The 16,166-nt window shown below is 47.9% G+C and overlaps 1 protein-coding gene across 8 annotated transcripts in view; it reads right to left on the reverse strand.

Annotated features, from left to right (window-relative positions):
- SYT7 (synaptotagmin 7) overlaps positions 1–13,317 on the reverse strand; it is a 284,642-nt gene extending 271,325 nt beyond the window's left edge. For 2 of the 8 annotated variants that reach the window (XM_077321148.1, XM_077321147.1), the window contains exon 1: positions 12,854–13,317. In XM_077321148.1, the coding sequence (XP_077177263.1) occupies positions 12,854–12,881 (28 nt within the window). In that variant the 5' untranslated portion in view covers positions 12,882–13,317. The remainder of the gene's footprint in view (positions 1–12,853) is intronic. The other 6 variants (XM_077321150.1, XM_077321151.1, XM_077321153.1 and 3 more) reach the window with 4 other exon arrangements.
- Positions 13,318–16,166: the final 2,849 nt, after the last annotated feature.

Genomic DNA, 16,166 nt, shown 5'->3' on the forward strand with positions numbered 1-16,166 from the left:
CTTAGGAGAGCATACATTGAACATGAGTCAGCAGTGTGACTCAGTGGCTAAAAAGGCAAATGGGATTTTGGGCTGTATCAAAAGGAGTATCGTGTCCAGATCACGGGAGGTGATGGTACCATTTTACTCTGCTCTGGTTCGGTTTTGGGCACCCAATTTGAAGAGGGATGTAGACAAACTGGAGCACATCCAGAGGAGGGCAACAAAGATGGTGAGGGGTTTGGAGACCAAGACGTTTGAGGAAAGGCTGGGGGAGCTTGATCTGTTTAGCCTGGAGAAGAGACGACTGAGAAGGGATCTGATAACCGTCTTCAAGTATTTAAAAGGTTGCCATGTAGAGGATGGAGCAGAGTTGTTCTCTCTTGCCCCAGAGAAATGGACTAGAACCAATGGGATGAAATTAATTCAAAAGAAATTCCATCTAGACATCAGGAAGAAGTTCTGAGTGGTTTCTCAGTGGAACAGGCTTCCTCAGGAGGTGGTGGGTTCTCCATCTTTGGAAAATTTTAAACAGAGGTTGATTCTGTGAATGTTCAAGGGAGTGGCAGGTTAGAGTGCATGAATGATAGGGTTGTGAGTGTCCTGCATAGTGCAGGGGGTTGGACTAGATGACCCAGCAGGTCCCTTCCAACTCTATTATTCTAGGTGCTCAGAGATCACCACCACCACATGTGACAGTATAAGACATTCCATCACCAAGGCTAGATAGCAGGTATATAAGGAGAACTGATAAGGAGAAGTGTCAGCTAGGCATAAATGCAATATATAGAGAGACTAGTTTCAAAGCCCCTTTATAAAAAGGGGTTTTGAAAGGGGGGTTGCCTCGGGCGGCGGTTTGACGCTGCGCGAGGCGCTTCGTGCCTCCCGCAGCGTCAGACCGGCAAGGAGGGAATCCCCAGCAGCCGCGCTTCGCGCAACTGCTGGGGGTTCCCTCGGGCGGCGGTCTGACGCTGCGCGAGGCGCTTCGCGCCTCCCGCAGCGTCAGACCGGGAGCAACTGCGAGCCGCGCTGCGCGCGGCTCGCAGTTGCTCAGCCTGGGAATCGGAGGGACCAATCGGCAGGCGCTTCGCGCCTGCCGATTGGTCCCTCCGATTGTCTGTCGTGAGGAAGGGTCCAACCCGGACCCTTCCTCATCACGGACAAAGCCCACCTCTAGGGGGCTTAACGAATTATATAGTCCGTGGCGCCCGTGGCGCCATGGGCTGTTTAAAGATAGACAATGTTGTGGACCAGCCAGCTACAGCAGAAAACTCCTCCGAGGAAGAGACAGTTAGCAGACCTGACACAGTCAGAGCCTTGGGAACAGCATAGGAGGAAGATAAGGAGAGAGCTGCAAAACAGAAGGTGAAGTGACAGGTTGGCAGCATGAAGCCAGCTTCATATCAGTGATGAGGAACAGTGTTTGCAGGAGCAGGACTGAGGTGGCTAGCAGGCACTTAGTGTGATGCTAAAAGCAGCAAACAAGGGATTGGTTGTATGAAAGCAATGTATCTTTTAGCTATTGACCTTGCAGCCTGTATGCTGGATTGATTTTGTCTCTGAACTTGGCCTGTGCTTTAGAACACTGCTTTTGGATTTTTCCTTGGACTGGAAGATGTGAGTGTTGTCTAACTTCTCTGAACTCTGGGATGGTCTTTTGACAAATCCCAATGGCTAGAACTAATCTCCGTCTGTGTGCTGTATGTCTGCAATCAGAACATATGAACTAAAGAGTCCCAGCTTAATTTCCCCACTCAGCATGAAGTTTACCATACAGCCTTGGGATAATTCCTGTCTCCCAGCTCAGCCTACATCACAGGGTTGTTATAAGGATCAATGAGTCAGATACTTTGGGGGGAGTGTGTAACATAAATGCATGACAGAAGTATCAACATGACAGAAATCCAGCTGCTTCAGCACTTTATACAGTAGTGACCTAGTCTAACTGCCCAATAGTGCTTTTAGTTTAAACAACAGCATTTCTTATTTTTTGTTATTTTAATGACTTCTTAGATCCTCAAACTGAAGGATGAGGCTCTTGCATTTTTAAAAGCAAAAGTGCCACTTTTTATACTAGCAGAGAGAACATGCCTGCAGCATGTGCCATGGCCATAAAGCACAGAAATAAAAGAAACTCATCTATCATTATTATTTTAAATGATGTGACTTAACTCTTATGATGTGAAGGATTCTGACTCATGCTGCTTTCAATCGGCAGTTGAAAATGAGCCAGTGTTTCTACACCAGAACTGTGACAAAACCAAGAGAGGCCTAGGCAGATGCTGCTTTTTGTTGCTTTATAGCTTTGTAAGGTAATAAACATATTCAAGTGTGAACCTGAGATGATGGCTAATCATTTGTATAGCATTTCGTGTACAATGGGCTGGGAAAATTTCCATGTGCTTGTTTCTATGCAGAGAAAAAAATTCTGTGAGAAAATTCTGTTTTGTTCTCTATGGACATGTGATCCTCCCTCCAACACACACACACACACACACACACACACACAGAGAGAGAGAGAGAGAGAGAGAGAGAGAGAGAGAGAGAGTGGAGGGGCCCCAGTAGGTGTGTACACAGCTATACTTTTCAAACATATTCTGCTCTATCTTGCCACTTCTGGGGGTTCTTGAAGTCTGAAGAATGTTTCAGGGGTTTCTGAACAGTAAAAAAAGTGGGTTTCTCTTAACTGTTCACCGATTCTCAGCTATTGTCAACATTCCATACCTTCTGGATCATTTTTTTTACACCCATCAGCAGTTTTTGGAAGGGATGTTCCTTTGATTACTTGACCAAATATGCTTTTCTGAATACAAGGGGGTTTCCCCAGTATCGTCTATCACAGCTTAAAATGTCCCCCTGTAGGATTTACTAAGGCCTCAGAAAACCAAGTTAATTTTTTCTCTTCACTCTTGTCCGTTTAGCTGCACATTCTGCCCTTTTACCCTTGCAAAACATTTTTTATTTTGACTAATTTACAAAGTCATATCTGTATTTGTATCTGTATCATAAATAAAATGGGAAAGGGGTAATGGGAGGAGTTGATCACCTATATGATCGGCCATTCGTCCAATGAAGGTAAGGTAGCCAGAGAGAGTGAGCTGGGAGGAGGGGGAAGGTCCTGGAACCACAGCCATGGACTGAGGCCTGAGAAGAAAGGGAGGTGAGCTCTGGCTTCGCCAGCATGTGGGGGAGGCCATGACCCCCATAAGCACTCCCCTGCCCCAAAATGTCCTGCTGCAGACTCTCCAAGCCTCAATTAGGGGAAGGGAGTCCCTGTCAGCATTCCCTCCCATCCCGAGAAGGCCCACTGCAGCCTTTCCAAGCCTTAGTATGCCTGCCTGGGGGATAGGGAGAGAAGGTTAGTGCCTGTTGCACAGAAAGCAAACTAGAGGCCCCTAGGCCGTCTCCGGAGAGTATACTGAGTAACTTCAGATGAGTCACACTGACTGAAGTGGACAAGATGCTAAAGTCAGCAAAGCCAACCACATGCCCTTTAGACCCATGTCCATCATGGCTGCTAAAAACAACCAATATAATAATAGTGCCCCCCCCCCGCCCCGTTGGGAGATAATTAACCTCTCCCTCACAACAGGAGAATTCCTAGAATGGCTAAAAGAGGCAGTGGTTCGCCTGCTGCTCAAAAAAGCATCTTGGGACCCACAACAACCTATCAACTATCATCCTGTCTTGCACTTAGTGTTTCTGGGGAAGATGCTTGAAAGGGCTGTCGTGGACCAACAGTCAGCATTCTTGGAAGAAGTTTCAGTCTTAGACCCATCTCAGTCAGGTTTCCAGGCAGGCCAGGGGTAGAAACAGTGCTAGTTGACCTGATGGATGACATCCATCACCAGTTGATCCAGGGCAAGTCGGCGCTGCTTGTGTTATTAGACCTCTCAGCAGTGTTTGACACAGTCAGCCATGAACTTCTAGCACACCGCCTCGCCAATGCCAAGATTAGGGGGACTGCCCTTCAGTGGCAGAGAGACAGACAGACAGATTCAAGATTTCACATTTGAACGGATTAGAGAGAGCAGAGAGGTGCAAGGTAACTCTATCTCCCCCCCCCCACAACTGTTTTGCCACTCAAAATGTCACACCCACAGAGCTGGACCTCCACCAGTAAGGGAAAAAACAAAAGCTTTGTAGTGCCATCTTACGCAGAGTTACATTTGGAAGTCCTGAAGGGGCAGGGGGAGTTGGAAGTTCTAAATTTTACATGAGCATCTGATTTAGGCAGAAGACCTGATAGAGACCTATATTTTGAAGTCCGAGATAAAATGGAGGGGAAACTATAGTGGAAACATTGACTCCATGTCTGAGCTGTAAAATGAACTACCAGTACAGAATCAAGCTTCAGTGATCCCTTCCTGTAGGGCAAAATGTGAAAAATTGATTCCTTACCCCCCCCCCCACAAAGGAACTACAAGACAAGTATACAAGCTGATTCCCTCTTCTGCATTATCTGCAGATGAATAGCTTCCTAGAACAAATCTGAACAAATCACCTCTTTCTCCACCTCTAACAATGAAATCATATGTGAACATTAAAAAAAAATATGTGTGATTTTTCTAAAAAGGATATTCACACAAAGCTGGACCTTACTTTCCTGCTTTCTGGTCTAGACTTCCTGCACTCCTGCTTTTCTTAGATCTTTGGCTTTTGAACATAGTCCCTTAGTTGTAACCTTCTCCTTGCTTTTAAAGAAGCCCTTTCCCTGCTGAATTCATAGTAGATATTATAGCTGAGCCCCTGGAGGGCTGAGAGGTGGAAGCAATGATATTATCTGCATCTGTCTTCATTTTGCAATCCTGTCATTTCCCTCCTAACAGGATGAAGTCTATGCTGGACCAGTCCACAGGAACGACAGTCTTAGGTTCCTTCCTAGCTTTCTCTCCTCTCCCCGCCCCCGGGAGGTGGGGGGAGGGAGCCGGGGGGGGGGGGAGCCATCTTCTGAACTCCCACCTTGCTCCATGTCTCCAGTAGATAGAATCTTCCCTCTGCCAAGAGGGTTCTACCTTTCCTAGCCACACCAGGTTTAAATTTAGCAGCCTGACCTCACCTACCACTAGACTAGGGAGGGGGCGGAAGGGCGGGAAGGACATGGGAGCTATTCCGGGAGAGAGTTGCACCTGACAGAATCGGGGGAATTGTACAGCGAGTGGGCGGGATCTAGACAAGAGAAAGGCGGCGGCTACTGTGATGCAACAGTATTGCTCAGCCTTCACCCAGACAAATCTGGATGCAGAAAAGCGGCTTCCTACTGAGCTACAGAGGAAAGGGGTCCTAATACCTGGTGGTTTCAGAACCAGAGAGCCCCACTGTGCAGATATCATAGGAAGTCGGACCATGGGGAGTAGGCTGCGGAGCGCTGAGCTAACGTGGAAACGCGTCGCACAGGAACGATCTGGAATCATTAACGGGTTTAGCAGGAGTGGGATGCAAGGAAGGCGCGATCAGGAAAGGATCGCTGCCGCCGAATGGGATTAAGAGACACCATCAGCATCTCAGGATGACAGCATGGAAGATGCTCCTATTTCAATAGAAAAGGCGTGGAGATCGAGCAGACGAACTCGAAAGCCTGTGAAATCCAAGGAGAGTCTGCCGCTTGTAGGCTAACTTGAAGAAAACGTGAAGTCTTCCTTTCCCAAGGGAACGCGTTGGCCGTAGCTGATGAGGGCGGCAGAGGGCGTGCCGCTTGCGGAGGCGGTGGGGGTGGGTTACTCCTAAAGCGCCCGCATCGCAGGCCACGCCCGCCGGCTAATCTTGCCCACGCTCCAAGAAGCGCTTAATGCGCCGTGATGAGCGCAAAGGAGACTCCAGGCAGAGCGAGCAGGGAAGTGTCTCTCCTCTCGAGAGCCGCGCAGAATCTCCCAAGGCCCCTTTGCGAGTTCCAGCCGTCCTGTCTTTGTCTGCTTTAGCGGCGGATGCCTCTTTCGTTTCTCTGCCGCGAGTTCCGAGCCCCGCTCGGCGAACAAAGGCCCCGGGCGACAACCTTTCTGAAGCTGTTTCATCTTATTTCATCTAACCAGCCTAGCTTCAAGCCTCTGGCGTCACCTTCCTCTCTGACATCCCCTGACACCTGCGCTTCAGACATTCGGGCCTTTTCAGCCTCTCGTTCGCCTGCTGAGCGAACCCCCTCCGACTAGGGGGGAGGGGTGCATGGTCGATTTATAAAAATCTGCCTTCGGATCACTGCTGCCTTCGGATCACAGGGCAAGTCCTGACAGCTGCAACGGCAGGGCAGCCGAGAGCGAGCAATAGCCAGAGGTTTCAAAGGAGTGGGGCCACGGGGCCGGGTTCCTGCGGCCCTGCAGCCTATCGATCCTTCCTTGAGGCTTCAAAACAGAGATGTTGGTCTTGGCTTGATAATAAGGAGGAGTTTCACTGAACTGAATGCAGGGGTGGGGGGAGTAGAGGGAAAGGAGCAAAGCCAGGGGAAAGAGCAGAGCTACTACACTCCCTTGTTTGCCCCTTTGACCAGGAGAAAGCATATTATAAGATGCCATTTGCCAACATTGCCTAAATTGTTACACAGCAACAGACTACTTTCAATTTTTGCCAACTTTTAAACTGGCCCCTCTAGTTGTCACTTTAGAACTGGTTTGATCTGCTGCAATAACCAGTGTTGTTTAACTACATTTCATGAAAAGATCCAGCTGTCCATTTCCACTTGTTACATCAGTACTGAAAGGACAAGGTATTTCCCCCCTGTTGAAGTTTGCTCACTGTTCAAAGACCCGGTTGCCATTTTTCTCAGCACGTTTTGTCAGAAAGGACCATTTGAAATCAACCCTCATTGACTCTATTACATTGCAAGTTTCACCTGAGTAGGTTGATTTCTTTACAGCCTAGCATTCACCTGGCTTTTTTTTTTTTTTTTTTTTTTTTTTTTTTGCTGCTGGGTCTCTTTTACTGTACATTGTTTATCACTTTAATCATAACAAATACATCACACAGTAAAGCACTTTTTATCCAGAGGCCCTAATCAACTACACAGCTGCCAGAACTGCACAACTTAAAGTAGAAAGCCTCATGAACAGGTTTCTTGCCATGTAACCCCCCCCCCCCCCCATGCTCTCTCACTCCATAGACTTTTCTAAAACAGGGATCTGAACTACAAGGGTAGTTGCTTCCAAGTTCCTCCTACACTCCATATTTACCAGCCTGCTCCAACTATCTCTTTACCCTTATTCCCCATTTTGCTCATCTTACTTCTTGCGGGACAATTTGCTATCAGTCCTCTTTCCAGCCATGCTTTTTTCTAGGGATATCTCCGAGTCAGCTGCCTCCTTTAGAAATCTATCCTAAACAGTGCTCTTTCCACAAAGCCTTTCATGAGCCCCTATCAATGTGTATGTATTGTCCCCAGCTATATTAACATCCCTCCTACTTTCATTATTGCTAGTGCTTCATTAACACTGCTGTCACTCCTCCAGTATACATTGAGAATGGACTTTGTACTGCACCTAGCACACTAACAGCTGTAACACTCTTTGTCTAGCTAGACACACACTTCACTGAAATCAGTAGAACATAAGCATTCTTAACTGGGCATGGGATTTATATCTGAATAGGGATATCAACTATCTGCCAAAATTTGAAGCCGCTCTGCAGGAACAGTGTCAAGATAAGCCTTTCTCAACTTTTTACCATTGAGAAAGCCCTGAAACATTTTTCAGGCTTTGAAAACCCTCAGAAGTGGTGCAATCTTGCAGAATATGGTTGGGAAACATAGCTGTATACATGCTCACCTGAGGCCCTTCCCCTTCCCACCCCCTCCAGGGCCACCATTGGCCATTTTGGGACAGGTGGGTGTGTTGACATGACTATATATGGTCATATCACCTGATAAAAGTTCAACAATTTTAAAATATATATTTACAATTAATTAACTTCCACTCATTTGGGAAACCCTTCCAGGGCTGTTAACACACCCCAAGGTTTCACAAAACCTGATTGAGAAAGCCTGGATTAAATGGTCAAAAATTCCACAGATTTCCTTTTCATGGCCACAGAATCTGTGTCATTTTAGGGAACCTAGCATTTTCTCTCAATTAATGTGAACAGTCTGCAAAGAGGTTTATATTCAAGTGGGAGAGCCAGCTCGGTGTACTGGTTAGGAGTGTGGACTTCTAACCTGGCTAGCCGGATTTCCTTCCACGCTCCCCCACATGCAGCCAGCTGGGTGACCTTGGGCTCACCACAGCACTGACAAAGCTGTTCTGACTGAGCAGTGATATCAGGGCTCTCTCAGCCTCACCTACCTAACAGGGTGTCTGTTGTGGGGAGAGGAAAGGGAAGGTGAATGTAAGCTTCTCTGAGACTTCTTTGGGTAGAGAAAAGCAGCATATAAGAACCAACTCTTCTTCGTATTCATTTGTGTAATGAATAAGATGTTAATTCAAATTATATTTACCATTTGAATGAGTTTGTACTGATTGTCCTGTGGGAACCTCTCACTGTCTAGAACAGGTCATCTGTTATCCCAGGGGCTTCTGGTTTGGCAATTACAGGATTGAAACAGATATCCAGGATTACTGGAAACCTTCCATCCTTCCGAGGTCGGTAAAATGAGTACCCAGCTTGCTGGGGGGTAAACGGTAATGACTGGGGAAGGCACTGGCAAACCACCCCGTATTGAGTCTGCCATGAAAACGCTGGAGGGCGTCACCCCAAGGGTCAGACATGACCCGGTGCTTGCACAGGGGATACCTTTACCTTTACAGTGAGTAGTTGATGAAGGTCCTACCTCAGTGCTCACTTGCTGCTATGGGATTTTAGGTTACAGAACGAAGAAAGTGCAAAACACATTTTATCATGAGATCAATAATTTAATGTCTCTTCCCATACTTTTTGGTGGTGAAATCTACTGTACTGTGCAACCTGCAATCCTAATGCACACATTCCTGGAATGCAGTCCCACTGAATCAGTTGGATTATTTATGAGTAAACATACTTAGGACTAAGGTGGCAGTCTCTGTGGACTGAGTTCTCTGGAACTTATTAATCAGCCACTCTCTTGGGTATCAATAGACACTGAGAATGTTTGCAACACACTGTGAACAAATACAATCTACTCAGTAGTGATATGCAATATTGCGGAATAACACCCCTACAACAATGTTATACTGAGCTTACTAGGTTTAAAAATCATTAGTATATTGGTAGATAGGTGCATAAAATATTTCTGCATTCACACAATCCCTGGAAACAGTGTATGTTGTAGAAGAGGCTGTATACATACATTCTGGCCTTTTCTTTTTTGGATGGCCAGTGGCAAAACAAAAATAGCATCTTAAGGGTCAATGAGAAATGGGGAAGTTCTGGATGCTACCAACATAAAGCCTTTTAAACAGGATAAGTGTAATCTATGTTTTCAAACATACATTCTTTGGTTATCACATACTGGAGGATGATCACATGCTGGAGGTGGGGGGCTGGACTGGATGGCTTCTGCGGTCTCTTCCCACTCCGTGTGATTGTGATTATGACTCTAGCATGCTTATGAACATCACAAGAAGCCTTTGGCTGGCAGTGCTCGGCAGACAGAACTTTGTGAACTAAATTATAGGCTTGACCCAACATGGCAATTTCTTTGTTTCAGAATATATGACCTCCATGTTCCTTTTGGTTGTGAGCAGGAGCCCTTAATTAAAAGATAATTTGATACATTATGCCAATATCCTAAACAGAAAAATTGCACCCTGGTTGGAATATGGATGGTTCACCAAGGAACTTTAAGATCACTATGCAGAGGCAGCAGCAGCAAACCAGCTCTGAATGTCTCTTGCCTTGTAAACCCTACATTTTGCACACACAGAACAGCCAGAGCAAAGTCTTAAGTGATAGTTGGAGGGCAGTGGGGTACAGATACCATGGGATGCTTTAGAACAGATAAAGCAGATGCATGGTGGAAAACCGATCACAGGGTTAAGAGAGGGATCATTCAAAGTAATTCATTTGGTTTCCTGATGGAAGTAAAAGTGATAATGGAGGTAAAAAGACAAAGTCATCAAAGTCAGGAAGTGGAATTCTTATCAGCACATAAACCATTTACTTAGAAGTTTATAATGCACAAGGCTTTAGGTTCCTTAGCAAGAAGTTTTCATGGTATAGGAGGTCCAATAATTATCTATTCAGGAGGAACTATTTGCAGTAAAGAGAATAGTTCAGAAAAGAAACTCAAACAGCAATAGGCATCTTAATATATTTTTCTGCTTAATATGTTGCAACTATGAAAAACTAGTGTGAATAGGAAGGAGAATATGAAAAACATTACAAAACTATTCTATTCTTCTGCGGACTCCATCTCATCTTTAATCGACTTAAAGACAAGTTTTGACTTCCCATTTCTAATACAGCAGGAAAAATTGACTAATAGATGAGTAATGAAAATTAACTGAGTGCTTCAAAAGCTGAGTTGAGAATGAGAAGAAAAGCACAGCTGTTCTGAAAGCAGGATTATATACGTAATAATATGCATTAATAGTGAACACTATAGAGGGTGGGTGCTGAGAGTTCCTTTTGTACCTGTACTTGAACAAAGAACAAGCAGAGAAAGTAAAATACTGCAAACTTCAAAATGCTAACAGGAAAAATTACTATCTAATCTAAATGTAATATAATTAGGTTGTGGCAAGTATTGCCAAAAGATATCATTAAGGCCAATTGTTGAATGCAATTTTTAAAATAAGACCATAAGCAAACCCTAGCAACATAAGACCAAAGGGCCATTTAGCCCAGCAACACCCCCCCCCCCCAGGTAGCTAACCAGATGCTTCTAAGAAGCTTTCAGGTAGGCTATGAAAGTAAAAGCCTATGGCTCAGTAGCAGAGCATCTGCTTTGCATGTAGAAGGCCCCAGATTCAGCACTCAGGACTTGCAGTTTAAAAGATCACTTCTCAGAGATGTGAAAGGCTGAATCCCTGGAGAACCAGTTAGACTAGGTATTAGTGACCAATGGTCTGATGAAGTATAAACCAGTTTCACATGTTCGATACACATCCCTTGTTCTTTGCTCCAAGTTTCCAGTATTCCGAGGAATACTGCCCCAGATCATAGCTCCTATGACAACAGTAATCAGGATCCACTAAAATCGATCAAACCCACATTTCCAGCATAGTTCCATGCAATGGAACCAGGAAAAATCTTCTGCCAGTTCAATAATACCTTACTTACAATCAAGTCACACAGCAATCTTAGTAGTAACAAACAAAAACTGCCCACTGTAGGAGATTTACTGTGCTATCCTAAACAGAGTTACACTGTTCTAAGCTAACTGGGCTCAATGGAGGTAGAACACTGTGACTCTGCTTAGGACTGCACTGTGTCCTCAAGGGCTGATTTCTAAAAGGTTGTTCCTGTAAGTGAAGTAAGGTTTATTGATCACTCACACAACCCATTGATTCCTTTTGTACTGATGATTAGTTACCAGCCACTTGGAAGTCAGATCAGCAGAGTACGAAGAATATATGAAAGGGGGAGGGAACCCTCTCAAGCTCCACTGTTTTGATCTCAAATTGTCCTTATCAGAACAGGATTCTGAAAGCTACAGGACTTCCTCCAGGACCTATTCAAGATGCCTAAGGTGGATGAGTTGGACACAACTTTCTATTGTGCATCTGGGGGAGCAGACAGAATGTGCTTATTCCTATTAAAGACTGCTACACTTGTGGGGAGTGTCATCAAGTATTGGGAACACAGGACCAGAGTTCGATTTGTTTCCAATTCCAGAATAAAAGTTTCCTGTAGGGTGCTGGTTGTTTTCAGTGCGTCTGCTCCATCCATTTATGCCCACTGTGCTCACGATAGGCACCACATGGGGCGTTAGAGCAGCAGCACAACCCTGGACAGAAGACGGCGCGCTCTCGCAGGGACAGCAGCAGAGGATGCGTGAGGAGAGGAGCCCTGGCCGCCAGTCCGAGTCTGGCCCCAGGGGAAGCGAGAAGGCAGGCCAGGCCAGGCCACTCCTTCCCCACCCCACGCGAAGCCTGGCTGCCGGGCGCCGGCAAACTTGGGGGCCAGGCTGGTGGGGTGGAGCGGCTCGCGCGCCTTCCTTCCTTCCAGGAACAGCAGGTGCCTTCCCTCCCTGGCGTCGCGGCGGAGGGGCAGCGCCGAGAGACTCCTTCGAAGGAAAAGCGAGCGGCAGCCGGCGAAGGACTTTCTGCCCAAACGACAGGCGACAAGGAAACTCCAGAGACTCCCTAGAAAGGCCCCGAAACGGCGGCAGCGGCGGGGGGGGGGGGAGGCAACGTCGCCGGGCTGAGGCTGAGAGAAGGCGAGGGGGCTGTCGCCGCCACTTCCCTCTCTCTCCCCACGCGGCAGCTTCCTGGGGCCGGAATCCCAACGTCGTCGTCGTCCACCCTCGCCGCAGGCGCTGTCTCCGCAGCCAGCCGCCACAGGGCAGGAGGGGGCTGCAGGATTCCCCCACCCCAAAAGTTCCCGCCGAGTGCCCTCACGCCGCCCGCTCGCTGCCTTGCCCGCCCAGCCACCCCTGGCGCGTAGCTGCTTCCTGGCCGGGCAGCCGGCGTCGCCTTCAGCCGCCGCCCTCCATTCCAGGCAGCCGCCGCGAGCACGTCCCCGACCCCCTGGCCGCCGCCTCCGAGCCAAGCGCCGACCACCGCCCAATCAGCCGCGGGCAGGTCCCCGCCTCCGCCTCCTCCCTACCCCCCGCTGCCGCCGCCGCCGCCTCCAGGTGCGCCGAGCAGCGCCTCGACCTCCGCCTCTCTCGCCCCCACCCCGCCCGCAAGACAAAGGCGGCGGCGGACCTGCCCCCTTCGGCCGGAGCGAGCGCTCGCCTGCGCGTGAGGGACTGCTCCCTGCCCCGACAGGCATGCAGCCGCCGAGCCTGCCGCCAAGGGGGTGTAGCTCCTACCTTTGGCTGCTTCTGGGTCTAGGTACATGTTCGTCGCGAGGCGTGCCGGCCCCCCGCCTCCTGCCGCCAAAGTAAATTCCTCCCAGGGGTCTCGGAGAGGGCCGGGGGGTGGGGAGGGTGTTCCACTGCGCGCTGGGGCGTCGGGGCTGCTGCTCAGTCAGGCTCCGGCTCCGGCTCCTCTCCCGAGAAGCAAGACGGTCAGACGCTGCAAGGTGGCGGCGACCGAAAAAAGAAGCCACAGGCTGCTGGCGGCCCAAGAGTGACCTCCACAAACAGGTTGGAGTCCCAGGCGGCGGGCTGCGAGAGAGCCGGAGCCGGCATGAGGAGGAAGGCGAGGGAATGAATGAGGCGCCTACTGGCGAGGGCTTGCTCTCCCGCTCCTGGGCTCGCTCACCGATTCACGTCCACACAGGAACATGCCAAGCCTCTGGAGCCCTTCCCCTCCCCTCCCCTCCCCTCGATAGGAGGGTGTGTGTGTGTGTGCGTGTGTCTGTGCGCGCGCGCTGCGAGCCTGTGTGGCTGCCTGGGCGCGCGTCTCGCGCTCGCCTCTCACACACGTCCAGTTGCTGCTCGCTGCTGGTGAGCGAGGAAATTGCAAGGCACGCAGACGGGAAGACACAGCCCAAAGCGGCAGCGGCAGCGCAACAGCAGCCAGGGCGATTGATGCTCCTTTTGATAGCCTGCAGTCAGTCCCTCCAGGGAAGCGGTGTTGCTCATTGCTAGCGATGGCTCACTGGAATGCGGGGAGGGTCAAAAAACAAGGAAGAAAACCGTAACCGCAGAGTGTTGTCCTGGGCACCTGTGGTCCACACAGAAAATGGGGGGGATGCAGGTAAACTACGCTCTGCTTGTAGTTCAAAAAAGACTCACTGGCCTGCCCAAGTGGAGATGACTTAGCAGGACATAGGGAAGATGGCTCAGGGAGAGACTAGTCCAAGGAGCACGGAGTCCACTTCTCCTCTTTTCCCCTATGGCAGTGGTCCCCAACCCTTTTATCACCGGGGACCACTCAACGCCGGGGACCACTCAAGGCCTTTTACTGAGGCCCGGTGGGGGGGGGGTAGTTTACTCCTCTACTCTCAACCACTGCCCTAACGCTCTCTGGTCGCTATGGTAATGTTTAAACATCCCTTCAAAATAAGATACAGACATGCCACAACAATGAAGTGTGCTGTAAAGGGCTGGGGGGGAGAAGGCATCCTCCGGGGCCCACCTCCAATTAGTCGAAGGACCACATGTGGTCCTCCGCGGCCCACAGGTTGGGGATCGCTACCCTATGGGACATGCCTAAAGTCACCTCAGTAAGCAGCACTAAATTGACTCCCACCCAACCCAGAAGAGATTGCTAGTAGGCAAGGAAATATGCTCCCTTCTCTGGCCCTTTTAGTGGATGGCCTTTTCCCACCAAGGGGTTGCTCTCAATTCTCTTGGAGGGTTGATTCACAAGAGAGTGCAGAGACTCCACTATTATCGATGCAGATATTTAATCCAGAGCCTGCCCCCACATCATATGAGCTGCTGGGTCCATTTGAAACTCCAGATCTCCTTGTGCATAGAGTCTGCTCCAGTAAACACACGGCTCCACTTCAGGGTTTGTTTTTTGTTTGTTTTTCATCTAGTAAATTAAGAGAAAGCATCATCTCCCAGGTTTAAAGCTAAGCAGGGCTTTCATCATTGATATGATCATAGCTAAAACCAGGACTGGAGTTTTGTGCCTCATGCTGGGTGAATGAATGTTCATGCTCTGTGTGGGGGGAAAAAAGACAGGTCTCTGCCATTCTTGAAAAAAAAAGTGAATACACACAGCTTCCTTTTCATTTAGTGCTGATTTGTCATTTCCTAAGTAGAGGGGAGGGCAAACAACCACCACTAAACAAAAGGAAGCCCAACCCACAGCCTATATCCTCAGCAAGGTTGTGTAAGATAATAATGATATATAAGAAGCTAGAGCAGAAAGGGAAGCCCTGGCAGATGAAAACAGTTTCCCACCAATTCCCTTGATGTTTTAGTTTCTAGCTGATACTAAATGTTAAAATTAGAAATTTCAATGAGATGTGTGCCGTTCCAGATTAGGGTTGCATCTTTTTAGCTCTAACACTGGGGTTGCATTTAGTCCTTGGTTCAAATCTCAGGCCAGTCATAAACTCACTGAATAGCTTTAATGAAGCTACCATTTCTCAGTTCCCCACTCGCAATCTGGGAAAATAAATTCTGGCCTACTTCACAGGTTCCTTGTACTGTTTTGATCACATAGGAAAAGCACTGTATAAATGTTAATTAGCGGCTGCTAGTACACTAGGATAGCTTCAAGTGGGTAGCCCTGTTGGCCTGAAGTAGCACAACAAAAAGAGAGTCCAGTAGCACCTTTAAGATCAACAAAAATTTATTCAAGGTGTGAGCTTTTGGTGCATGCACTCTTCCTCAGACTAAATGAACAACCATCATAACTGTGGTGCTCAAACTTTGAATAAATCTTTGTTGGCCTTAAAGGTGCTATTGGACTCTATTTTTGTTGTACTAGTACACTAATTACTGATGCAGAATAGGTTTACTAGGAGTGTGTATCTCTCACGAATTCTTAAAAAGAGTTTCACTGGTTATCAGTTTCCTTCTGAACACTATTCATAATAATCATTTAGTTTACAAAATCCTAAACAGCCTGGGAGTGAGTAATGTGTAGGACCACCTATTTCCATATCAACTTGATGGATAAAGATCTTTCTTATGCCCTCTACCAATCTGGACACCATAACTGTGATTGTTCAATCTCAGGAGTTTTCTAAAGGTAAAGGTAAATGTATCCCCTGTGCAAGCACTGGGTCATGTCTAACCCTTGGGGTGACGCCCTCTAGCGTTTTTATGGCAGACTCAATACTGGGTGGTTTGCCAGTGCCTTCCCCAGTCATTACCATTTACCCCCCAGCAAGCTTGGTACTCATTTTACCGACCTTGGAAGGATGGAAGGCTGAGTCAACCTTGAGCTTGAGATTGAACTCCCAGCCTCATGGGCAGAGCTTTCAGACTGCATGTCTGCTGCCTTACCACTCTGCGCCACAAGAGGCTCAGGAGTTTTCTAGAGCACATTATATATATTTTTAATTACTATACACTCATCACTATTTGAGAACAAGATTCTAAAATTAGTAGCTGTCCAGCAGAAAGTGGTGTTTAATAAACCTTGATGTATTTTAACCAAATTTCAGACTTATAATGGAAACTGCCTTGGTTACCCTGACAGAGGAATTTTGCAGATTGTGGGTCGATAAATGCACAGCCCAATTAATTCTGCTCAGTTGCCTTCAGTACCATCAAC

The sequence above is a fragment of the Paroedura picta genome, chromosome 2 (assembly GCF_049243985.1).
Source record: "Paroedura picta isolate Pp20150507F chromosome 2, Ppicta_v3.0, whole genome shotgun sequence".
In the NCBI taxonomy this organism is placed as follows: Eukaryota; Metazoa; Chordata; class Lepidosauria; order Squamata; family Gekkonidae; genus Paroedura; species Paroedura picta.